Source organism: Alligator mississippiensis, chromosome 1, assembly GCF_030867095.1.
Source record: "Alligator mississippiensis isolate rAllMis1 chromosome 1, rAllMis1, whole genome shotgun sequence".
NCBI lineage: Eukaryota > Metazoa > Chordata > Crocodylia > Alligatoridae > Alligator > Alligator mississippiensis.
The window spans coordinates 477,935,015-477,960,574 of record NC_081824.1 but is presented as its reverse complement, the minus strand read 5'-3'; the positions used below and the strand labels follow the sequence as shown (position 1 = coordinate 477,960,574).

The 25,560-nt window shown below is 60.6% G+C and overlaps 1 protein-coding gene across 1 annotated transcript; it reads right to left on the bottom strand.

The window, feature by feature from the left end:
* Positions 1–383: 383 nt before the first annotated feature.
* Positions 384–24,674, bottom strand: STARD10 (StAR related lipid transfer domain containing 10). Its single transcript, XM_006274556.4, has 6 exons — positions 24,372–24,674; positions 5,292–5,439; positions 4,529–4,632; positions 3,195–3,312; positions 2,202–2,254; positions 384–1,496 (listed from the first exon to the last, which is right to left on the bottom strand). The coding sequence occupies exons 1-6, from the start codon at positions 24,531–24,533 to the stop codon at positions 1,269–1,271; spliced, it is 813 nt and encodes a 270-aa protein (XP_006274618.1). The 5' UTR covers positions 24,534–24,674; the 3' UTR covers positions 384–1,268.
* Between the last annotated feature and the right edge of the window lie 886 nt (positions 24,675–25,560).

Here is a 25,560-nt window from a genome sequence, read left to right as displayed (position 1 = left end):
GCACGGTGGAGGAGTTGTAGTCCCAGGCCACAGGGATCCAGGTGACCATCCCCTGGACCGGAGGCTGCACAGTCAGCCCAGCGCTTGCTCCCAGGCCCTGCTTGGAGCCTCCCAGGTGCACTCCCGGGAGCCAGCGGTGCTCTCCTCTCCTCCGACAGCATCCCTTCCAGCTGACCAGACACAGACCTTGGCCTTGGCGGCTCCCGCCTCCTCCCCCATGCTCCATCGAGCTCACGGCGGGGGCTCGGGCGGAAGAGCAGGGCGCAGCCTGCATTAGCTCCGTATTCGGGACACAACCAACCATGCCCCCACCTCTGTGCTGGGGCCGGCCACCCCGTGCAGGGCCGACAGAGCGGGAAGGAGACGCTGAGCCACGGCCTTCGCCCGATTTACTCGTTTAATTCCTAAATCCACTCCTCCGGCTGGAGGTACAAAATCTCCTCCCCTGCCCCGCCGTGGAGGAGCAGGCTTCCAAACCCAGAGTCAAGGCCTCGAACATAAGAGCCCCCCACCCCGCTTTCCCCACACACCCCGGGGAACCGGGGCCCGACCCGGGCTGGTCCCAGTCGGAAAAGGCAGTTTCTAAGTGTTTACACGAGAGCAGAGGAAACCGCAGACCACAACACGGGGAGCGCACGGCCGTCTGGGACCGCCTGTCCCGCTCCGGCCGAGCGGGAAGGGGAGGTGGGGATTTCTCAGCCCGGGTGGGAGCTCCATCCCTATCCCTCCCCTGTGACGGACCCCCCAGCAGGCCGCGGAGGTCCGAATCCATCTGAAGGTCACTTGGAGTTTGCCCCCAATGAGGGGTCCTAGTCCACATCCTCCCGCCCTCCGGGGATCGTGCCCCCTGCCCTCTCTCCCCCATCCACGCCCGGCTCTAAGGGGGCTCTGCTGGTGCATGGAGAGGGTCGAGGCGGGAAGGTGGGTCGTGCCCCTGCAAGACCCTGTGAACATACCTGGGTCTCGCTTTAGGCCACAGGGATGCGCTTTCCCGCACAAGGCAGCGCCATCCCCCAGGTACCCCCCCGGGACAAGCCGGGCTCAGGCTGGGAGAACCCATCAAGGGAAAGGATGGTCGCCAGCCGATGAGACAAAACGTGGCCAACGGCGCCCAAGCGCGTCAGCCAGCAGTGCGTGAGCACGCACAAGCGTGCACGGTGTGAGAGAAAGAGAGAGACACGAACCGCATGGGATACACAGACAAAATAAACCCAGTCGGGTGGGGGGTGGGCAAGGGGGCACGCACAAGCGAGGGGGGGCAGCGCGGCCTAATTCACGCTGTCTTCGTCGCTGGCTTCGCCCCGGTCGTCTTTGGTCTCGGAGAGCGCGCTCTCGTCGATGTGCTCCAGGGAGTCAGCATGCTGGATGGAGAGCTCGGAGAGCGCCACGGTGGGCAGCGTGCTCTGCTCGGGGAACAGCCAGGGCTTGAAGTGCGGGTTGTGTTTCAGCTTCCAGTCGGGGTATTTCAAGCAGGCTTTGTACATCTTCTTCATGGCCTGCAAGAGGGGGGAGCAGAGGAGAAAGGGGCTCAGACCCGCAGCTTGGAAACAGCGAGAGACTGGTGGGAGGGTGGAGGCGATGCCTGCCCCGGCTCAGAGCCCCTACAGCTCCCCGTATCCCACACAGAGACAAAGAGGGGCTACAAAAAAGGTCAAGGAGATTCCCCACCTAACCAAGGATAACGAGGCAGGGGTTTAATTACAGCAGAGAGTCAGCAGCAGGCGTCTCCAGCTGCTGTTTCAGGACCCAGGGTGGGTGGCAACAGAGCTTTTGGGCTGACGGAAAGCAAAAGCCACCAAGCGACAGCAAAGGCGATGGGACATTCGTGCCCTGAACTCGTGGAGCTTCCTGCCACAGGACGCTGGTGGCTTCCCCCAGGGCTGTGGAGGAAAGGTCCTTGGAAACGTGGTCTCCAGCCTCTGAGTCATAGATTCATAGATGTTAGAGTCGGAAGGGACCTCAATAGATCATCGAGTCCAACCCCCTGCATAGAGTCAGCTGCAAGGAGCCACGGGAGAGGAGCAGGGTGAACGTGCCCTGCTCACCCTCCCTCTAGGCACCTGCTCTCTGCCGAGGCACGTGATGGGATACCAGGCGTGATGAACCCGGGGGCCGAGGAAGCCGAGGATGCCAGGACCTCCGGGAGGAGGAAAGCGCGCAGAAGGGAAGTCAGGCATGTCCGACTGACTCCGGACACTCACCTTCGGAGCCAGGAACTGCGACGACTTGTTCACCACCCACTTGGGCAAGGAACCTGAGCAAGAGACAAAGGCACAAGGCACAGCGGTGAGACAGGGCAAGGGGGGGCATCACGTGGACAAGCAGCGAGGGAAAAAGCAGGGGGTGGAATCCAGGCTCCAGAGAGCCCTGATGTGCAGAAGAGTCACAAAACCCATTTTGTTCTGAAAAGGCTGAAACCCAGACAGCACGGGGTCCCCAGCAGCAAATGCATCCTTTCGAGGTTTTCAAAATCCCCTCCCTGCCCTTTCTATTTAACCCGGGGCTCTTGGCTGAAGCACACCAGAAATCCTGGAGCCGTTCTAGTCCCCCGAGAGGCCTGGCTTGAGTGAATTTGCCAATAAAAATTGCTGCTGGGTCAGGCTCCACGGCAGCTTTGAAGCACTGATGCCTCGCTTTCTAAAGCCATGGCAGGGGGTCGGACTTGATAATCTGCTCAGGTCCCTTCTGACCCTACTAACTATGAAACTGTAAAGAGACCTGAGGATACGGCCGCAGCAGCATCTCCGTCATGTGAGGTCATTCTCCGGACAGCTGGGATTTGTGTCTGCGGGCTGTAAGCCGGCAAGATTGGGCTTTTAAGCTCCCTGCATGAGTCCCCGGGCCCTTCCCCATGCACTGGGTGCACGAAGCCTTGTGTAGCCTCCTGCACTGCTTCTCTCCCGACGGGCTGTGCCCTTGGCGATTTTGAATCAGGAAACTCAGGTGGGGGAAGGCAATGGCAGAGAAAGGGTTAGGAGTGAGGATGGAAGAGGCTGGCAGGAGCTGGGGATGTCCCCCACATTAGGAAAAGAGGAGAACCAGCAACTCAGGCTGGGGTGGGTGGATGGAGGCATCTAGGGTCCGGCTTAGTGGGATGATAGGATGTGCTAATGCCACTCAATATAACCGGGCATGAGAAAGAGGAGGCAGAGCAGCCTATGCCTTCCTGCACTGCCTCCCAGCTGCATCCGTACCTTTGGGGTCTACCTGGGCCAGGTAGGTGAGGGCGCAGTTGGTGGCTCCTTTGCCCTGGATCCAGTAACCCGTCAGGATGGAGACAGCTCTCACCATGTCTTTCCTCGGAGGGTATTTCTGCACAGAAGGTAAAGCAGACAGACCCGAGCTGAACCTGTGCCCTGATTTGGGCCGGACCAGCGAGTGGCTCGCACCCTATCCACTGGGCACCCAGGTGGCCCAGAACCAGAGTTCAAGGTGGCAGCATTACATTGGCACGTTGCTCCCAGAGTGGGGGGATCCCCGGGGCACCGGGGTCACGAACGGGGACCACTCGAGACAGGCTAAAGTAGGTATCAGCTGAGCTCCTCTTTGCCACGTGGGCGGAACTAGGATCTTGCAAAGGGGGGTGCATGACCCCATTAAACACAACACGCATTTTCTCCAGTTAAAAGAAGCTTCACAAATAAGTACAGACCGAGAGCTAAATTATTCAATTTAAGATTGAAGGAAAAAAAACCCACCTGGATTGGAACGTGCACTGATTTGCTATTTCATATATTATGTGTAAGAACACAGCAAACTACACAAAAACCAGCCAAAGATGTTTCATTGGTCCTGGAGTACTTCACACTCAAACGTACGTCTCTCTTCCAGATGTACATAACAAAATCAAGCCTTCTTGAGCATCTGGACAATGCTTCCAATGCTTGAGAGTGATGAGCTAGTGTTCTCCCGAGTTCATATTTCCCCCCCGCAGTTAATGTTTTTTGCTAGAATTACAGGGCTGTGAAATGAGAGCTACGTGACTAGGAGCCGCGGAGACAGCAGCACTGCAGAAGCGAGCACAGCTGGAGTAGTGGTCCTATTGAAGACCACCCCACTGCAATACTTGTGACAGCTGCTGCCCATTCCCCCTTAGCTGTGTTTTCAGCCCGGAGGATCCAAACACTCACCCGGTGGCTGGTGGTCCAAGGAAGCTGTAGTGACAGCCAAGGCTCAGGGGACCAGGACTGGTGCTCCCAAAGAGCCCCTGCTCCATCACCCTCTCCAAAGCTGCAAAACCCAATGCACCCCACAGCTGCACATAGGCAGAGAATTGGGGGCAGGAAGCTGGGGCTCTCATTAAAAGCCCTATGAGATCTTAAGGGAGGGATGATCTACTCTCCTGGGATCCCCCACTGCGATCCCAGTCTAGCAGGAGCTGGTGCCCACAGCCAGCACATGCCCCACTAGTGTCCCAGCCTCTGGGGCAGTCAGTCAGCGCCTATCCAAGCAACCCTGGTTCAGTAAATCCAAGCCCTTGCCCCAGCTCACCCACAGGCTTTGACCTCCCGGAGCGCCGGGCACTCACCGGGTGCTTGACGGAGTAGTTCATGATAATATAATCCGTGCCCATGGGCAGCCAGGAGCGGAGGGTGATGACGTCTCTGTTCTTCAGGGGCTTGGGGCACTTCCCTGGGCAGGAGAAAGGCAGGGTTTTAAAGTAACAAGCAGGGAGAACGGTGCTAGACTGCGTCACCTCTGCTCGCCCCGATGCACCCATGTGCCCCATTCAAACGTGCTCCCCAGGGTGCCTATTCACCACTACAACAGAGGGTCTCCCATTTCCACACCACATCCTCCTTCCAAGACCCCAATCCAAGCTTTCCATGGAGGGCAATGAGGCCCATTGCTCTTGCCCTCCTTTGTTCGCAGTCCAAAAAGGGACTGGACATGTGCTTGGAGGAAAGGGGCATCAGTCACTACTGAGTAGGGGAATAAAGGGCACGGCTTCTGCAGCAGAGCTGCCTGGACCTGCAATGCTGGGGGAACAGGGAAAAGAAGTCAGTCTTCCTTCCAGCCTCCGATCTCCGTCCCTGTGCAACTCAGAGGACTAGATGGAGTAAACGGCATTTCTTATGTTCTTGTTCTTACGTTCCTGTCCACGCGCTGGAGAGGAGGCTGCACGGCCAGCGCCCCAGCAGCACACACAGCCCAGTATGACAGCCAAGTCCTGCATCTGCCCCAGTCCCTTGCCAACCCCTGTCTGGAGCAACTACCTGCTGCCACTGTCCCCAAGAGCCCCCATTCTCCCCACACCGCCGCCCTGCCTTCCCCTTCCTCCTCTTCCTCACAAGCATAGTATCCCACGTCGGCGTTGACCGTCAGCTTCCCGATGTCGAAGGTCTCGATGACGTTGGTGTCCCACTTCTTCCGGTACTCAATGTCGTGCAGCACGTCATAGAGGGTCTCTGCTGCCACGTCCTTGCACTCCATCTTGCACTGTGGGGACAGGCAGGGTCAGAGAGCCACAAGGGCATGGGGGTCGCCACCTCCTCGCTTCCCTGCTCCCTTCCCACTCCTACCGGGGCTCACCCCTGGAAGTCCCATTGCCTCTGCGTAGCCTGGCCAGGGGCAGGGAAGCATTGATCCTAGTCTCCTAGAGAACAGGTGTTTCCCTGCGCAGTGGTGAGGATAGGGCTCACTGCCTGGCTCTGCCACCGACTTTGGCACGTGGCCTTGGTCAAGTCCCTTATCCCTGTGAGAGGTTTTGGGCAGCGGTGCTGCTTTGCTACCTGCAAGGGTTCAGATGTGAGAGCAACGGACCCCCTGAACAGGCCAGAACATTGCTTCAGGCCCCTTAAATCCCCCCATGCTGGGACCATCACCTTCACCTCCTCCAAGGGGCTCAACGCAGCTGTCATAGGCTTCGTTTATGGTGGCACAGATCAGCCCAGCTGCTTGGGCGTATCGCCGCAGAGACCCTGGCACCGGAGGCTGAGAACGGGCCCCATGTCTGTCTGAGATGGTCTCAGAGCAGCAGCTGGGCCCGGATAGCCCCGCAGTCCCTTCCCAGCCCTACAGCTCCAGGACTCGGTCATTAGCATTTTGCATACACTCAGCCTCCATCCAGACACCACCAGCAGTGATGCAGCCAATAACGCAGTTATTACACTCGGCTCCCTCTATGCTGGGCTGGGTTTATTAGCCACGTAGTCTGGCGCCAGCCCTTCAATTCAACCATCCTTCTCAGAGCTGCAAAATGAACCCCCAGCCTCGAGACGCTGCGGGGCCAGCTGAGCCCCCTTACCATGAGCAGGACAGCCCTGAAGCATGGCACAAACAGCTCGGTTCAAGTCTGTTCCCCACAAACAGTCAGCTCCCGACGGAGTCCCTTCTTTTAGCACCCGGCACAATCATTGCACTGCCTCATTTGTGCTCTGCTCCTCTCCCTGAGACGCAAGCGGCTATGAAAGGAGCCCAGGGCAGGCTGCACCCCAGCTCGCCCTATAAATCCTTGCAGGGTGACGTCAAAAGGCTGGATCGCAGGAGCATTGTCCCAGCTGGCTCGTCTCTGCAGCCACAAGAGCATCTGCAATCAGAGGGCGTCACAGACCGCAGCTGGGGATGCTGCATGGGGGAGATGCCTGGATGGGGAAGTCAACAGAGCTGAAGCATCTTCCCCGTGTAGGAAGAGCTGCCCCCTCGGACAGGGAGCTCCATTACATGCGGGGTCTCACACTTTGCATTGACTGAACATGCTGGCCCCAAAGTGCCACGGGCTAGTGCAGTGCGGGCATCTTGCTGTGCACCAGTGACATGCGGCTGTCTCTGGGGAGGAACATGGCGGCAGTTAAGGACGCGGAGCAATGCAACAGGACCCTTCAGGACAGGAAGTGAAGAATCCTGTCTGCGGCGGGCGAGGATGGGGTTTAACAGGGACGAATGCAGCTGCCATACGTGATATTTGCCCAGCACACCACAACGAGCCCCTCCTCGGCTCAGATCATATGGAAGGATCACTCACTGCACAGGGCCATCCTCCCAGTCCCCTTGCAGGCGGTGGAAGGAGAGGAAAGCGCTTTGAGGCCCCCTCACCTACCCTCCAAAAGCCCTAGGCAGCTGCCTAAAGCCCCCAGCCTCAACATCATTCCCTGGATCGAGCCTGGATTTCACACCCAAACCCAAGACCAGACAGCAGGTGCGGGTCAGAGAGAGGTTTCATGGACAAGACCACACATCCCCAGCCCTCCCCGCAGCGGCAACAGAAGGGCGGACACTTATTCGCCCTCAGCCGATCTCAGCGTCCCCTACTGCGGAGAGACAGGTGCACGGAGGATGGGGGACTTGCCCAGGGCTGCCAGCAAAGGCAGTGGCAGCGTTGAGCTTACATCACAGGCTCACACTGCGGCTCCAACGCAAGGAGCCAGTGCGGCGCTGGGCTCTGAGAGCAAAGCAGAGCAGGGAGACTGTGATTGATCTCTGTACGTGGCTTTTGTGAGACTGTTCTGGGACACAGTGTCTCCTTTTGAAGGCCGGGAGCAGCCTGCGTGATGGATAGCCGCAGAGCCCGGCTTTACCATCCAAGGCACCAGCCGCTTGCCATCTTCGGCCTCTCCTCACCAGTCCTGTCCCCCAGCCCCCCAACCATTTTCGTTGCCCTCCGCTGGACTCTCTCCAATGTGTCCACATCCTTTAAGTAGTGGGGGGGCCCACAGCTGGACACAGGACTCCAGATGTGGCCTCCCCAGTGCTGAATAGAGGCCAAGAATCACTTCCCTTGATCGGCTGGCACCGCTCCTACCAATGCAGCCCAGGATGCCGTTCGCCTTCTTGACAACAAGGGCACACTGCTGGCTCCTGTTCAGCTTCTTGTCCCCTGTCCCCTCCAGGTCCTTTTCTGCAGAGCTGCTGCCCAGCCCGTCAACCCCAGCCTCAGTGCATGGGATTGCTCTGTCCTCAGCGCAGGACTTCACACTTGTCCTCGTTGAACCTCATGAGATTTCTTTTGGCCCAACCCTCCAACGTGTCGAGGTCTCTCCGAATCCTAGCCCTGCCCTCCAGTGCATCTACTACTCCCCCCCGACTTGGTGTCCTGTGCAGACGTGCTGAGGGTGCCCTTGCTGAGGCAATGACACACTGCAGAGCAGTTCCCACATTTCCCGGCAGGGGGTGGTGGTGCGCCGATGCTGCCCGGCTTCTTGCAAGGTCTCCAAGGCACAACCTGGAGCAGGGATGCCGGTGTACCACTGCGAACAGCCCCGGGTGCATGGGGTCCACAGGGCTATGCAAAGCCAGTCTAGAGCGGAGGAGATGCACAGGGAAGCAGAAGGGTCTGCACAAGGAAGAGCAAAGGCCAGTGACAGGAACCAGGGGACCGGCAAAGAGTAAGCCCATAACCAGGAGGTAGGTGAGACAGGGCTGCTCGTAGCCCCCTGCTAGCTCAGAGCCAAAGGCACGGATTTGACCTGATAAGGGTGTCAGGGGCCATGGCAGGTCAGGCCAGCAGGCAAGAGGACAAGGGCTGGCTGCAAAGAAAAGCAGCCCTGACTGCCCCAACCCCAAGGCAACAGGATGCTGCAAGCCAGACCCCCAGCAGAGATGCAGGGGCAGGGGCAGCCTTGCTATTCAGCGACCAGAGAGGCAAAAGGGGTCCTTCGACAGAGCCGCTGTCCCCGACTCCCCCGGGAGCCCTTGGCTGGCTCCCTCTGCCCCAGTCCCAGGGCCGTGGATGGTGTCAGCAACCTGTGCGGCAGGGAGCTGGGCTGGCCCCTTTGAAGCTAGCAGGGACAGCCGGGATGCCAAGGACGGCGTTCTGCTGGCCTGAATCCACTGCCACCATTTTTCATCCAGCTCTTTGATCTCAGCCAGGGAAGACAGGCTTTGATCTCCGGCTGGCACTACCCACCCCCAACACAGCACGGGCAGTGCGCTTCCCACCAACGCGGCTCCGACCTGGCTGGCCAAGAGCTGCCAGGGACAAGCTCCACATTTCCTACCATGCAGGTGTTAGCCCCAGCAGCTCGGAGCAACTACACCCGCTGCCTCCAGGCGCCCGTCTCTGCAATCAGACGCAGGCCAATGCCAGCTCCTCGAGGTGCCAGCCCCGTCTTTCAAGGGATTTGCAGGCACGCTGCGTAGTGCTCGCACGCCCCGGAGGGACATGCTGCACCACGTCAGGACCACATTTTGGAAGCAGCGGCTGCATCCTACCCCAGGCGAAGGGCTCCTTGCGGCATGCAAGGGGGTTTGGGAGCTGCCCGCACGTCAGCCTGCATCGCTGTCACTCCACGAGCTATATTGTCCACCATGCTTGCTCCCATTGCCCACAGCTGGCAACTGAGGCCAGAGCCAGCACTGCTAAGGGCGGTAATGCAGGGAAACCTGCAGATACCACAGCCCAGTGCAATTGCTTCACCCATCGCTATGCTCAGCACAGCACCCCTAGGGATCCCTCTGCTAGGAAGGGGCCTGCAGTTTGGTAATGAAGCCCCTCCTGGAGCTGAGAATGGGGTGAGACCCCACCAGCTCATGTCATGGCCATTAGGGGACGGCAGCATTCAGCTCCTCCCAACCCATGCCGGGTCGCAGCCAGCTGGCAAGAAGAGCCAGGCTGGGTGTCCCGTTACCAGCCGGAGCTCCAGGTCTCAGGTTCCTTTCCTGGCTGGGTTTTGAGCCAAGCCTGTTGTTTCCAGGGGAACTGGGCTCCATGCGGGACCGGGCTTTGTTCCCGCAGAGCTGTGCAAATGGCCTAGTGAACCCTAAGGCTGGCAGGGACCCCAGAGTTGCCCAGTCCAGCCCCCTGCCCAGGCTCAGCTGCATGGCCCAGCCTCTGCCTGGAGCCCCGGAGGAGGGGATGCCACCATCCCCGTTCTTAAATCCCCGAGATGGGCTGTGACTCCATCCCTGGAGATCAGTTTTCCTTCCTCTCCTCTGCATCAGCTTTTCAAGCATTTGGAGACTCCCCCCTTAAGGTCCTCTCCTCCGAGCCCAGTTCCTCCCCGCTTCTCTCTAGGCCTGGCTTTCAGCATCCTCATATCCTGCTGGACCCCTCCAAACCCTCTCTGCTTCACCTGCCCCCAGGATGCAGCCAGCTCTGGGGCTGAACCCAGCAGCCGTGCGTAGCAAGGACTTGACCCCATGAGCAACGTAACCACACTGACGACACCCAGAGCTGCCACGAAGTCCCCGTGACGTCCGCAGGCTCCCGGGAGGGGACGGGTGTAGGAAAACCATTGCAACCTGAGCCCTGTTTCATTCAGGCCTCACGTTACAGTGATTCAGCACACGTGTCCAGGTCTGGCCCAGCCTCGGGCAGAGGAGGTGGCCGTGGGCTCAGCTGCTGGCAAGACCCTGAGGGCAGGTCTCCATGGGACCAGTATGGACAGCTGAGCCATGGGCCCTTCAGGGAGCTGCCTTGGAGGGCAGAGGTTTGCAGGCTGGACCCCAGGCCACTCTGGACTGGGAGGTGTTTGAGGATACGCAGGACAGAGGAATGCCCTGGGATGCTCAGGGAGAGCTCGTGCCCAGAGAACAGGAGCAAGGGAGGCAGCTGCTGATAGATGACCCTGCCCAGCAAAGAGACCGCAGCAGGGGCACAGACCAACATCACCCCCCTGCACCATGATGTGGGCACCAGCTCCCCCACACCCTTTCAGGCCAGGCCTGGTTGCCCATTGCAGTGCCCCGCTGACCCCAAGGCAACGATCCTCCCTCACCTCCTGCTGTCTGCAGCCCGCTCCCTCGCCCAGTCCCCAGAGCAGCCTTGCTGGAGGGGCAGTCTCCCCATTATATTCCACTGGGAACAAGGGACGGCTCCAGGCATCACGTGAGCTGGGAAAGCCTGACGCCCAGTCTCTAACGGTGACAAGGGAGGGATGACTTGCCCAAGGCTGCTCGGAGACTCAGTAGCAGAGACAGGAATGGAGCCCAGGCTTCTCCACTCCACCCGGCCCCTGCATCGCGGCAGATGGCACAGAGGGACATCTTGCTAGGGCAAGGACCAGTTGGGATGACTGTTTCCGTCAGGGGAGGGAAACCGAGCCAGAGAAGAGATGTCCTGCACACCGGCTAGTCCCACAGACCAGTCCCCTGAACAAAGCTCACTCATTAGCTAATTGCCAAGCCCCCCCAAAAGGCTCCTTGGCTCCTAGTCTGAGGTTGCAATGGGAAAACATCTCTATGGCCTCCTCTACATGCTCTTTCCCACCCACCCCCATAACATCGTGTATATATGGAAAAAGGATTATGCAGTGGGTCTGAGATGAAGACGACCCAGGTAGACACTACACTTATGGCACAATTCACCAGTTACTCACGTCTTACGTAGTAACCCAGCCGCACTTTCATTGAATCGACAGCGCAATATGGAATAAGCCGCTAATTTATCATGCAAAACATACATGACAGCTTTGCAGCGGGTTCCCACTGCGCTGTAAAGGGAACGTGTGTCCAAAGCTGATCGGCTGATGGGCGCACGGCTCCCGGGGTGCTACTTGCCGGTGCAAGGGGAGCCTGATCCCCCTTCCCCAGTGATGCCTCCAGCCATGCACATGGAAGAGAGGGGACAGGGGAGAGCAAACGGGGCAGAGGAAGACACAGATGCAGCCGGCTCCCTGCAGCAAGCCCCCAGAGACCCCCCTCCCAGCACGCGCCCCCACCACAGGCAATGCAGGCTGCAAGGAGCCTGTGCCGCCCCCTCCCAGCTCCGCGCAGCCCGCTATTTTTGGCGTGAAGTCACACACCGGAGGGAAGTGGCACCTTCTGACTCGCGAGACGCTGTCGCAGCATCGCCAGGGACTCGATATAGCTCGGCACGGGCTGCACCCGTGCCAGGCTCACGGCAGAAATAAGGGGGAAGGGCAGGGCCACGGGAGACAGCTGGACACGGCATCTTGGTTATATGGGGGCAGGCAGCCCTAACAGAGCCAAGGAGGCCCCTTTTCTGCCCCAAGTGCCCCCTAATCACCAGGGGGAAGGATCCACTGACCATGACCTCCGCTTGTCTGGCTTCACCTCCCCGGGTCGCCCTTGGCCACGCAGGGGGTTGCATCCTCATCCCCACAGGACCGGCAAGAGGCACCAATGCCCCAGCTCATGGCAGCTTTGGACCCGCTGAGGATGGAGGAGAGGCCTCCGCTCTGGTCTTGCTCATCCCGACACCCACCTCCGAGGCTCAGTAACCATGACAGCAAGATCATCGCTACAGCGGAGGACTGCGAGGAGGAAGAGCGGCATCCTCCCCAAACAAGACGGGAGAGGGAACGACACGCTGGACTAACGAGGCTTGCAGGGGCCCGGAGGGAGAGGGACCTTGTCTTCCTGCACGATAGGTCTCTCTTCCCGGCGAGGAAGAGCAGCAGGGACGGCCTGAGCTGCAGTCTGCCCAGGGCGGACAGGACGGGACTGGGTCGTGGCGTCCTGGGATGGTGGTGGGAGGATGCAGACCGAGGGGAGAGGCAAGATCTGGCCCAGAAGTGCACGAGGCCACGTGCTGAGAGGCAAAGGGGCTGGGCTGGCACAGCAGGGCAAGGCTGCTGGCAGGAAGGGGAGGCAGCGGGCGCTTGTCCTTGCACTCCAAGGTCGCCCCAACCCCTTGGGCGCCTTCCAGCAGAGGTAATTGCATGCTACCTCCGGGCTGCGGCGGATGTGGTCAGCACCACCCGTCCCGCTCCGTGCCGGCGGCCGTGTGCCCAGGCGTGCCGCAGCTGTTTCAGGTGCTGGCCACGTGCCCCCCGGGAGCAGCTGCCACACACCGAGACCCTCCAGCCTGGGAATGCACGGGACCCTAAGGAGTTCAGACATCCCTGCACAGATATCCCCTGACACATGCACATGCACAGCACACTGCCACCATCCCTACCTCTATCAGAGCACCCCCACTGCACACACCCAGGGCAGGACAGACCTCACCCCTGCCCCCAGAGAGCTCGGAGCCGCGGCAGGGGAAGACAAAGCCAGGAGGAAACCCCAAGTCCCTTCAGCGGCAGATCAAGCCCACATGCCCTGAGTCTGGGCCACACTTGTGCCGCACCTGACACAACTTGCGACCAGCAGGTGCAAATATATACCTCCCCCACACACACAAGCTGGGATCCAGATCCCACGTTGCCCAGCCCTCCTGGAAGACAGTGCATGGCGGCAGCGCTGCAGGCCCGCTCTCGGCCCCTGCACCTTCATAGCCCATCTGGAAAGGAGCAGGAGCAGGAAGGGAATATTCAGCAGGCTGACACCCCCATCCCCCAGGCCCCACGGTCTGCTAATGTGCTGCTTTGCGTGCTTGCCAGCCATAGACTCAACAGGGCACAAAGCACAAAGCAGCCCCACGGGCTTGGAAGTCGAGACAGGAATGCGGCCAACGCGCCGGTAATGAGGGTATTAGCGCTCGCTTGGCTCCTTTGTACACAGGCAGCTGTGAAAGCAGGCACAGGCTGAGGGAGTCTGGTGCCCACCGAGCAGGCAGTGGGAACCCTGCCTCCCTGCCTCAGTTTCCCCACCTATGCAATGGGGAGAGCAGCACAGCCCTAGGGCACAGGGACTCAGAGCGGGAAGGGAAGGGAGGGCGGCCGTGGGGCAGAGGGACTGAGAGCTGGAAGCACGGCACAACCCAGCGTGCTCCACATCACGTGGGCCGTACACACACACATGCACGCTCCCTGCTCGAGTGCAAGGGCCCGGGTCTCAGGGGAAAGCCTGCTGGTGCTTGGTTTCGAGTCTCTTGTGCCTGCCCGAGCCAGCAGATCGCCACTGCCCCAGGTGGGTCTCACTACATCCCTTTCCGCCAGGGCTTCACAAACAGCTCCGACCTGCTCCCGCTGGGAGGAAGAGGGAGAAGGGGGCTGATACCCACTTCCCAGGCAGGGAAACTGAGGCACAGAGCCACTAAGTGACTTGCCCAGGGCCCTACACTCGGTGTCAGAGGGACTGCTCAGGAACCTCTTTGCCCTGCGAGTCTGCCCCCCACTTTGGGCTCCATTCACACTGGCAGGGGATGCCTATGCCCAGATCCCTCCAGGCTGGCCTCGTCTGTCATTAGCAGCCCAGGCTGTATTCATCAGTGCAGGGGCTGGTGCCGGGCAGCCTTCCCAGATGCAACCAGCACCGCAGCTGGCGCAGGGCGGGCGGGCAGGAGAAGCCTGATGTAGGACAGCTTGTAGGGGGGTAGCAGGAAAGCAGGGAGACTTGGGGGAGCATGGGGAAGCAAGCCCAGGCACCCCAGCATGCAGGAGCAAGCAATTCCTGCACAACTGGGAGTAGGAAGGGGGATTCTGCGGGGCAAGCCAGGTCTGGCAGCCAGGTCCAGGGGAGGCAGGTAGAGGAAGAGGTCCCCACAGTCCCCGCTGCAGCTATTGCCTCGGGGACGAGAAAGGCAGCTGGAGGGAGAGGGCCTGCGAGTCTCTAGACCCTGCTTTTGCTCAAGGCCCAGACGCTGGAGCCAAGAGCCCCACATGGGGGGAGAGAGAGCCCCAACACTTCAACCCCCCAGCTTGCACAAGCGCTGTGTGCCCGGGTCTCTTTAACGCACCACTGAGGCAGCATTAACTGGACTTGGACCCCCAGGAAGTCCCCAGCCCAGCCTGGGGCCCTGGAAGGAGAGGAAGCATCCGAGTGCCCCGATCCTGCCCCCCAGCAGGCAGCACTAGCAGAGAAAGGGTTACCTGGATGCTGTGCACCAGCTGGGAGCCAGACCCTCCCTTCCCAGCAGGGCTAGGGCAGCCTTATTTAAGCCACGGGGACTCTAGAGACAGGGGTTTTATTCCACCCTGGGCGCCTGTAACCCATTTAGCTTCCCTGAGGCTTCCTCTGCACCTGCTTTACCGCCGTGACCCCCTCCCACCCTTTCAGCAAAGCCCAGAGGCACCCAGCTAGGGAAAGACGGGGGCCAGTCCCTGTCCGAGAGGAGCGCACCGTGGATAAGCGGCCCCAGCATCCAGCAGGAGCAAGCAGAGGGTGTTAAGCTGGGGCTGTCCCTGCTATTCCCAAAGCAGCCCCTCCTCGGCCTCTGTCCCTAAATCAAGTACTTGTATCCCCAGGACCCGAAGCACTTACCCCCCCTGGCACTTGCGAAGTGGATACAGACAGGTCCATGGCAGGTAGCAAGGAAGCCACCGGACATGGCCGGTCAGACTGCTCCAGCCAAGCGCTGCATGGGCAGGACAGTCACAAGCCACGAGCATGGACCGGCAAGCCCACGAGCCAGGTGCCTGCATCGCAGCAGCTCTGAGCAAGGTGCCAGCTTAGAGCTGCATTAGGTGCTGCACAGATCCCCCCCGCCCTAGGAAAGCACCCCTGCCTTGAACGGTGCTCCCTACAACCAGGCCGAGGAGAAGGGACATGACCGAGGTCTCCTAGCATTTCAGTGGCAGAGTCGAGGAGGCCCGACCCCTTCATCAAGCTGCGCGCCACGGACAATCAATGTCCTACAGGCCAGGCGGCTGACAGGCCGTGATACAGGTGCCCATGGTTATGCAGCACAACCAGGAGGTCGGGGGGGAACAGCGGCTACCCCCAGCTCTGTTTCGCAGGTAGTTACCACCCTCGGTATCTCAGGCAGGGCCAGGCCTAAGGCTGGCAGGAAGGCATCAGCCAGCAGGCTCGCTGCACCTGCTGCCTACGTGTCACACTGTCGCCAAGCCCCGGCGCAGCGGATGAGTCAGCCGCTGCGGCGCAGGCAGGGGGAAAAGCAGCTGGCAGCCCCGCGTCTCCTCCATTGCAGGCAGCAGCTGGGAGCAGCAGGGAGCTGGGCAGGGCGGGCGGGGGTGCAGGTGGCAGCTCGGCCGGGGACACGGAGTCTGGCTCTGCCTGCCTTGAATCAATATTGACTCTTGGGCTGATCGCTGGGAGGCAAAAGAAACAAGAGAGAGAGAAGGGAGGGGAGAAGGGCGCCAGCGAGAAGGGGCCGGACTGCTGTGGTCTGGGCTCTGCATGGCCAGGCAGATGTGGTCTCTGCTTTCACAATGGATGGACATCCTGGAGGGGGGATGGCTCAGAGACGGCCACGGGGACAGGACCCTCCATGTGTGTCCTAAGACTCACTTTCCCCACTTGCAGTGCCCAGCCTGACATGCACTACCTGGCCCTGGGGCTGCGAGGTTTCATTCGCCCATGGCTCAAGGGAGCCTCAAGCTAGGAGCAGCGATTTGGAAAACCCAAGCACATCCCCCATCCTCGACCTCTCTAGGCTACAGCAAGTTCTCCCAGGCCCTTTGGCGTCATCCCCATACCTCAAGTCAACAGATAGGGAGACTGAGGCACAGAGAAGCTAAGGGACTTGCCTGAGCTCACCTGGCCAGTCAGTGGCGGAGCTGGGAAGAGACCCCAGGGGTCCTACCCCTCGCTCTCCTGCTCTAGCTGCTAGACTGTGCTTCCTCCCAGGGTCCAAACCAAGAGTGCCCCCTGCGTCCCGGCCAGAACGGGCGCAGCAATTGCAAGGCACAGTCGACAGCTGAAGAAAGCTGCCCACGTTCAGGTTTCTGGCGGGGTCTTGAGGAAAGATAGGACAGGCCATTCCTGAGCAGCTCGGAGGTGGAAGGGCTTCCAGGACCCAGAGGTCTGCAGCCAGCGTGGGCCACTGTGGAAAGCCCCTGCCAGCCCATGGCAACCTGCAAGGTCCAGGGAGAGCGGGTCTTGGGCACCGTCTTTCATGCCACCCTGTCTCCTAGGGCTGCCCAGCCTCCTCCATACCCTGCAGGAGGATCTGGGCAGGGGCAGCCCTTCCAACAGCAGCCTGTTTTCACCCTCCTCTGCAGCCTGGGCTATGGGGGTCCCATGTCCCCAATCCCCCATGGTCCCACGTTCCTGGGGCAGCTCCTGGGTATGTCTCAGCTTATCTATCTCCCAGCATTTTTGCAGGGGCCTTAGCTGCTCTGGTCCTGTCCCCTGGCAAATGGCTGCGCGCTCTTTGGTCATGCTCTGGAGGAAAAGCATCAGCCCACAGCAGACGGGCCAGACTGTCCATGAGATATAAATTCGTGCGGCTCCGGACCGCTGCCAGACTGACTGACTCCCTGCTTCATGGGGCTGCTTCCCGGCCCCTTCAGCCTTGCAGCATCCCTCCCATGTCTCCCCAGGACACGTATCCATCATTCCCTGCCCATCGCCCGCCAACTGCTCTGCACAGGTGCAGGGAAAAGCATCGTCCTCACAGCAGCTGGGGCTCATGCCCCGTAGCATGAAGGTTTTTGCCCCCCTGTATTTACAGCTTTACCCCCCCTGGCCTTTCCCACTCCCTGCAGAGCAACCTGGAGGAGAGGACGCCTGAACCTTTAACACAGACTTCCCTCCTCCATCCTGCTTCTTGGGCATTTGAGTTCAGCAGTGCTGGATGGATTTAAAAACTAGTCCGAGTAAGCCATCACCCCCACCCCCAATTAATCAGCTCTCACTCACATGGCAGTCCTGATGTCGTAAACCTGCCCTGTTGCCTGACTCATGAGAAACAGGTCAAACCTGAATTTTTAATGCAAAAAACAATCAGGAAAAAGCCTGCTCTGTGCTTCCCCCCTCACCTTCCAAGGAAAGCGTTTTGGGTCGTCTGAAATCATCCTAAACCAGCAGAGAGGAAAGGGAGGGGGGGAAAAAACCCACCAAAGTGTTTTTATTTCCTTTTGCACGTGGCTTGGAGAAACGCTGACTCAGGCCCGAGAGGATGCAGAAGATAAGACGTGTGCGGAGGGCGCACAACCGCATGGCACAATGCTTTTAAGGGGTCTTTCCTGCGTGCGATGCAGCACTGAGCACGCCTGGGGCGCAGCACGGGGTTGGGGCTTAGCTCTCCCCTGCCCCAGGGGGGCTTGGACACGGGGGGCAGAAGGGAAGCCCCACGGTGGAGACCAGGGGTTGGGTTTGAGTTGCGGGAGAGATCAGAGAAGTGGAGAAGGAAAGGCTGGCACCAGGGAAGAAGAAAAACACTGGCACCAATGGCCAGGCCCATGATGACAGGGGCGCGCACAGAGGCAGCCAGGTTTCATTACAGGGCCCATCCCTGAGAGGTGCCTGGGCAAAGCTCGTCAGGGCCGACATGCAGGATGCAACACCCATCCTGCCCAGAAAAGCCCGGTAGGATGGGGAAGCCTGCACCCAGCACAGCTGGGGAAAGTCCAGGGAGGCCAAGAGTTTGGCTGGGCTCATTGTAGGGGACGAATGAGCCAGGAACAAGCCTGGGCTGAAGCTTCCTGCCCATGGGGAAGGACCAGTGGGGGACAGGGTGCATGGCACCCCGGGGTGGCCACCGCAGCAGGCAACCAGGCACACCAGACTGCCATCTGGGCAGGCCCAGCCTCATCTCATCCAGTCCCCAAAGGACACGGGGCTGAGCTGGGAGCCAAAGGAGCAGCCTCTGGACTCAGAGGTCTGCCTGGACTCTCCCCTCAGATTGCTTCATCTCTCTGTGCCTCAGTTTCCCAGCCCTGCCTCACTATCCTCTCTCAGCTAGGGGACGCAGCCGCCCACCCAGGCCCGCGTAGGGTGTCCCGAAGCCGCCCAGCGTTTCTGCCTCTGCAGACGGGATCGAGCCCCACCGCCCACGAGAGGACGCTCCCCGTGACGGGGATGGCAGGGCTGTGACTCGGTGCCTCGTCCAGGCTGGGCCTGGCTCTCACCCCACTCCCCATTCCCTCATCACCCAGGCAGGCCTGCTTGCAGGCAGGGCTCTTTGCTCTGCCTCCCCAGATGGGCTGGCAGGATGCTGGAGCAGGACAGGGCAGACAGCCACTCCCCTGGGACCGGCGGAGCAGCTCCCTGGTGACTGAGGGGCTGTGCACACGACAGAGATGTTGGAGCTCCCCGTCCCTCCCCATCGGGACCTGGGAAAGCTGCCACAGCCATGGGACTGGCCAGCCCTTGGGCAGCTGTGGGAGAACAGGAGCATCTGCGGGCTCTGGTTGCAGACCAGCGACACGGTGCAAGGCGCTGTACAAACCCAGACCCTTGCTCCACAAAGCCCGCACGTCTGCACAAGGGTCTGCTCGGCTCCAATGCAACCTGGAAGCAGAAGGGTCCCTCCTCTCTCTCCTGCTGCCATGCACTCTCGGGCTTGCCCTCACCCTCACCTGTGCCCATCCAGCCCCGACAGGCCCCTTGCTCCCACCACTGACCAAGCACCTGCCTCCTGGCTTGCCAAAAAAAAAGGGGGAAGCACATGCTCCCCTTCACCCCATCCTCACCCCCTGACCTGTCTCCCATCCTCTACAAGCACCTGCCCTAGGTGGTGAAGGGGGTGGCACCGTGACTCATCCAGCCTGGCACAGACCTTGCAAGCCTGTCAGCGGCCCTCAACCACTCCCACCCGGAAAGCAGTTTAATATTAACCCCCGGCTGAGGGTTGTTCTCCCCCTGGGTAGTTAATCATTACAGGGGGTCCTGACGCGCCCAGGACTCACCTGGGGTGGGGACAGGGATGTTCTTCCTCCCCCTTCCTGCCCTCGCCCCATCCCAGGCCATCTTCTCCCTTGGCACCCAAGCACAGCGGACAGAAAGCCTCTGCCTGGCTCCATCCAGCTCAGCCCTTCTTTGCCCCAGCTGCAGGGCTGCATGCATGCATGCATGCAAGGGCTGCACTGGTGCTGCAGGGGTTGGGTTCAATCCCTGGATCCCAGACAGCACCGCACGCTGCATGGGTCTGTGCCCAGGGGCGTCGGAGGAGGGTTGTTGTCTCTGCAACGGCCCAGGGGCCCTAAAGGAAGTGAGATCTGTTTGGCCATAACTTTGCCTGGCCTAATTTCATAAGAGAGCGATGACAGACCTCTTTGCAGGCAGCGAACGAGAAGCCACACGCCAGCAGAAAGGCTCCGGGGGCAGGAGAGCTCTTGGTGGGGACACGAGATCTGTGGGGCAGGAGCTGCCGCTCTGCCCCAGGCTTGCATAGGACCGGGGCTGGGGACATGAATACATGCTGCACGCAGCCGATGGCACGCGGTGGGGGTCCAGGCGGCTGAGCATGGGACAGGCCAAGCGAGAACATAAGAAAGTGGGGCTGGAAGGGACCTCATGAGGTTGCATCTCATCCAGACCCTGCTCAACCACGTGTCTGTCCAACCTGCTCCTGAACATCGCCGAGGATGGAGATGCCCCAGCTTCTCCACGCAGCCTGGTCCAGCCCCTGACCGCCCTCAGAGTCAGCAAGCTCCCCCTCATCTCCAGCCTCCGTTTCCACTGCTGCAGTTTGAAGCTGTTGCTCCTAGCCTTGTCCCCTACACGCACAGAGAAAAGCCCATCTCCATCCTCACTGTCGTGGCCCTTCAGGGACTTGAAGACTGTATCAAACGCCCCCACCCAGGTTTCTCTTCTCCAGGCTAAATATCTCTAGTGCTTTCCACCTTTCCTTTTCACTCTCATCTCCCAGGCCCCTGATCATTGCTGTTGCTTTGCACTGGACTCTTCAAACTGTCCACACCTTTTTCAAAGCACAGGGCCCAAAACTGGACACAGGACTCCCCTGTGCTGAACAGAGAGGAAGACTCACTGCCCTGGATTTACAAGTGATGCTGCTGCCGCTGCACCCCAGGATACGGATGGGGGTTTTTGCAACAAGATCCCACTGTGGGCTCATTCAGCTCCTGGTCCACTGTAACCCCCACGTCCTTCTCTGCAGCATGACAGCCCAGCCAGTCCTTCCCCAGTCTGTACTGGTGCATGCAGTTATTCCGTCTCTTTGCTCTTATCCTCGCTGAAGCTCATCTCACAGACTGCAGACCATTTTTCCAGGCTATCCAGGTCGTTCTGGACCCTAGCCCTGCCCTCTGGTGCGCCTGCAATCCCACCCAGTTTGGTGTCACCTGCAAACTTGCTAAGCCCGCACTCAATCCCCTCACCCAAATCATTCATGAAGATGTTGAACAGCGCTAGATCCTGGGCAGACCCCTGGGGGACCCTACTTGATACCCCCTCCCAACTACACATCGAGCCATTGAGGGCTATCTGCCGAGTTTGAGGATCCAGGCAGTTCTGCATCCACCTCACAGGACTTTTGTCTAGTCTGTGTTTCCTTAGCTTGCAAAGCTCCAGGTGCTTCAGCACCCAGACACCCTGGAAGGGAACCGAAGGGGTGTTGGAGGTCATGTCTGGCTGGGGCTGCAGGGCGATGAGCATCCCTGAGGAAGGAAAAACTACCCCTCTGCGCAGCCCAACCTGGCACTGCCACGGCCCACATGCACCCTGCAATGCAGGTCAAGGATGTGACTGCTGCATGCCATGCAGAGGGTAAGAGAACAGCTGTCTCCTCAGCCCAGGAGCCAGAGAGATCGCAGCAAGGGAAGCCTAAACCCAGCTGCCAGGGGTACCTTCCCCCACGCCTGGGGCCGCGGCACACCTGACTTGCACGCCACCTGTGCACACAGTCACATGGGCCTGGGGGCAACGGGAGGCTGGGAGAGCTGGCTGCCACCCAGTGCCAGGGAACAAGCAGGTCTGTTTGCCTTTCCATGGTGCCACATGCAGCCTGCATGACTCCCAACCCCTGCCAGCGGCCGGCTCCAGAGGCAGGTTGCCCAGAGCTGCCGGCTCAGGTCTCCATGCTGCAGAGGCAGAGGGGCACAGGGCCAAGCTGAGGACAGGCTGGATCCTCTGGGCTTCTCCTGCAGTGGAGCAGGGAGCCGTGGGCACAGCTGAGGCTGCAGACTGGGCTGGAGCAGAAGGCTGGGTGATCGTTCCAGCTTCCAACTCCCAGGGCCCATTCCTGCTGCTAGTAACAGCCCCAGAGGGGAACAGGGGGCCAGATGAATGCACACACTAAAGATGAGCCAGTTTTGCACTGATGCACAAGCATCTCCTGGATCTTTGACTCCAGGTACCGGTCCTGCCGGTGCAGGCAGGAGCTCCCCTCTCACCAGCCGCATGGATTTCCAAGGGCAGGAGACAACATGGGATCCTCCCGCCTGACCTGTCGTGGCTGGAAAATCCCCCCGACAATGCCTGGAGCTCCGTGCCGTCACTGGGCTGCCGCCTTCTATTTACTCACAGGTGAGCTGGAAAAAGCTCTGTTCACCCACAGCGAGCCAGTGCGTGGGAAGCACACGCAGCTCAGCCCACACCATCGAGGCCTGCAGAAGCCAGTGGGCTGCAGGGGGAGCGCCTGCCCCGCGGGAAGGGGAGCTCAGAGTGCCCTGCACCAGGACCTGAGCTCCCACGTGGCACCTGGGAGGAAGCAGCCGGGAAATAGGCTCCCATTGGGGCTGCCTGGAGGGAAAGGTGGCAGCGCTGCTGTCTCAGAAGCAAGCGTGGAAGTGGCCGGCTTTGCAGCAGAGCCAGGGTAACAACCCACCCCACTGCGCTCTAGTGCTGAGCCCCGAACCCCAGCACTAGGACGGGTGCCACCCACAGCCCCTGCCTGGCTCCGCAGCAGGCTGCTCCCACCCAGGCTACAGCCGGGTCCCTGCTCACCTGCTAACCCCCGGATCAAGAGCTGCCAAGGCACTCTGTAGAGGGCATCCCGGACCTGCCACAGGCTTGTATAAGGCATCTCAGTGCCTGAACCTTCTGGCCCCTACCTGGGATGGTGTCTGCACGGCACCGACCACAATCCCGACACAGGAGGTAGCTAACACTGCACCAACAGGCACGGACAAGGAGGCCTGGGCTGCTGGCACCCAAGCATCTGGAGAATGCCACGGCACGGGCAGCAGATCTGGGACTCCAGCTCTCTCCTGCGTGCACTCACCTTCCCCCAATTTGCAGCCTGCTGCACACGCTGCACCCCCTTCCCCCCCGCCAGCTTCCCCAAAGGCGCCAACGAGGGAGCAAACCCTGCCCAAGGCACTGCAGGGCCTAGCAACAGGCCAGCTCCGATGCCACGGCCATGCCAGCCTCCTGCACTGCTACCTGCCACCTCCCTGCGTGAGTGCTGGGGACACGGTGCCCTTGGCACCAGCTCACATAAGGGCAGGACAGAGCCAAGTCCTCAGCCCAGAAAGGAAGCGCTGGAAGGCTGCGAGGCCTCCGCTGTCCCAGAGGGTGCAAAGGAAAGAGGGGGCCAGGGGCTGGGGGGGTCATGCCTTCACAGGCCCGTGCCCTGCTCAGGGCAGCAGAGCCAGCGAGTGATCTCGCCACAGGCAGGCACCCACACCAGAAACCAGAGTCACTCCTGCCTGGCCCCAGAACTGGAGCAAGACTGCTACCGGCGCAGCCTGGCGCTGGGCACGGAGCAGTGGCTCCCTGCAAGCAGGGCCTTGGAGCTGGGGTCTGCCGTGTCTGCTTTGGGGGCACAGAGCAGCTCCAGCAGCCCCAAGCGAAGAACTCAACTCTGCTCAGATAAGCCCGATCATCTGGCACGTGCTCTCCCCGCCGCAGCTAGGGCATCAGTTCCCAGGCCAAGGGCTCCAGGGCAGCAGAGGAGGAGGGGAAAGCAAAGCAGCTGCTCCCCGGGGGAAGGCTCCCATTAAGGGCACTTCCAGCAGATTAAAGCCATTAGCCAGATGTCACCAGCAGCGAGGTTATGGGGGGGAAAGGGGGGGTGGGGGCAGGGAAGAGGCAAACAGATCGCCAGGGCCCAGGCATGGAGGGCAAAGGGAAGCAAGGGGCACATGCCCCCTCGGTGCCCATTCCCCAAGCACTGGAGCAGCCGGCACATGATGGGGAGACGCACGGCACCGTGCACGGGTGGCGCTGGTCTGCGTGAACGCCATGAGGTTCGACAGTGGGATTAGGCCCGAGGACCACAGCGCAGCGAGGGAGCCCCACCTTGCCACCCCGACCAAGTGCCACCTTCCTTACCCCGCCCAGCTCCCCCCGCCCTGGCCCAGTCCGGCACGCACACGTGGCAGTCTCCGATTGCACGGGCTGGTGCCAGGTGGCGATTTCAGGCTGAGATCCTGGCACGGGGAAACAGGACACCGGGCTGGCGGTCCAGCTCCACGTGCCAGTAACTTAAGGAGCCCGGGACAGAAGACACCGGAGGAGATGGAACATCGATGGGATCGCGTGCGGCAATGGGACCCAGGCTGCAAACAGATACACCCCCTGCCCCCCGCCGGGCACAGGACCCACACACCCCCCGCCCCGGGCGCCTGCAACGGGGGAGCAGAGGCAGCGAGCGTCTCCCCTCCGCGGCTCTGCAGCCTGGCAGCCAACTACCTGTTACTCCAGCCCGTGCAGGAGTGTGCGTGCATGTGGCCACGCGTGTGTGCACGTGTGCCCACGGGCATGTGCGTTCACACACACCTGTGCATGTGTCCACACACTGGTGCATATGTATCCTTGTGGGTGCGTGTGTACGCAGGCCTGTGCACGTACGTGTGTATGTGCACACGCCAGTCCATGCGTGCCCATGAGTGTGTGTGTGTCTCTATATGTGCATGTATGTGCGTGTACACGTGCCAGTCCATGTGTGCCTATGAGAGGGGGAGGGTGCATGCCAGCGCCTGTACATGTATGCCCAGACGCCCGTGCGTGTGCATCCGTGTGTGCGCACACCTGTGCGTGTGCGCGTGCCCCGGGCTCACCTTGATGCGGTGCAGGGACTTGTCGGGCTCGAGCAGCTGGACCCAGACCGCCACGCCCGCCTTGCTGTAGGTGAGGCTCCAGCCCGCGGCCGCCTCGCACTCCGCGCGGAACCCGCTGAAATCCCGGTCGTCCGGCACCTGCACCGCCTCCCGCGCCGACATCGCTCCCCCTCCCGCTCCGCCGTCCGGATCGGGATCGGGATCGGGATCGGGCCGGGGCCGGGGCCGCTGCGCGAGCTCCAGCCCCGGGCGCGGATGCGGACGAGGACGCGGACGCGCTCCGCTCCGCTCCGCTCCGCGCCGCCCCGCGCAGCCGCCGCCACCTCCCCCTGGCTCCGCCCGCAGCGCCGCCCCGCGCCCCGCACCTGCCGGCAGCGCGGCCCCGGCCCCGGCCCCGGCCCCGGCCCGCAGAGACACCCCTGCCAGGAGAGAGATGTCCAAAGACAGAGACCCCCAGTAGAGAGAGATTCCTAAAAAGAAACCCCCCCCCAAAAAGAGAAACCCCCAACAGAAGGACCCCCAAAGGCAGATTCCTAAAGAGAGATCTTCCCAAGAGAGAGAACCCCAATACAGAGACCTCCAAAGGGAGAGATCTCCAATAGAGACCCCCCCAAGACAGAGATCTTCCCAAGAGAGAGATCCCCAATACAGAGACCTCCAAAGGGAGAGATCTCCAATAGAGACCCCCCCACAAGAGAGAAATCTCCAATAGAGACCCCCCGAGAGAGATGTCCAAAAGAGAGACCCCCAAAGGGAAAGATTCCTAAAGAGAGACCCCCCCCCAAGAGAGTGAGCCCCCAAAGAGAGACAGCCCCAATAGAGAGACCTCCAAAGGGAGAGATTCCTAAAGAGAGACCCCCAAGAGAGAGATCCCCAATAAGGACCCCCCCAAGAGAAAGACCCCCCAAGGGAGAGACCGCCCAAGGGAGATTCCTAAAGAGAGACCCCCAGAGAGAGATCCTCCCAAGCGAGATCCCCAATAAAGACCCCCCCCAAAGAGAGAGACTCCCAAAGAAAGATCCCCAAAGAGCAATCCTCCCAAGAGAGAGCCCCCCAAAAAGAGCTGCCTGAAGAGAGATCCTCACAAGAAAGATTCTCAATAGACCCCCAAAAAGATTCCTCAGAGAGGTTCCTAAAGAGAGATGCCACAAAGAGAGATCCTCCCGAGAGAGATTCCTAAAGAGACCCC

Excerpts from the sequence above, each read along its gene's own strand:
- STARD10 (XM_006274556.4), bottom strand. The coding sequence starts at position 24,533 with ATGTCGGCGCGGGAGGCGGTGCAGGTGCCGGACGACCGGGATTTCAGC. Across the intron at positions 5,440-24,371 it reads AGTCCCTGCACCGCATCAAG|TGCAAGATGGAGTGCAAGGA; the intron begins GTGAGCCCGGGG and ends CTGTCCCCACAG. Across the intron at positions 4,633-5,291 it reads CGACGTGGGATACTATGCTT|GGAAGTGCCCCAAGCCCCTG; the intron begins GTGAGGAAGAGG and ends TCTCCTGCCCAG.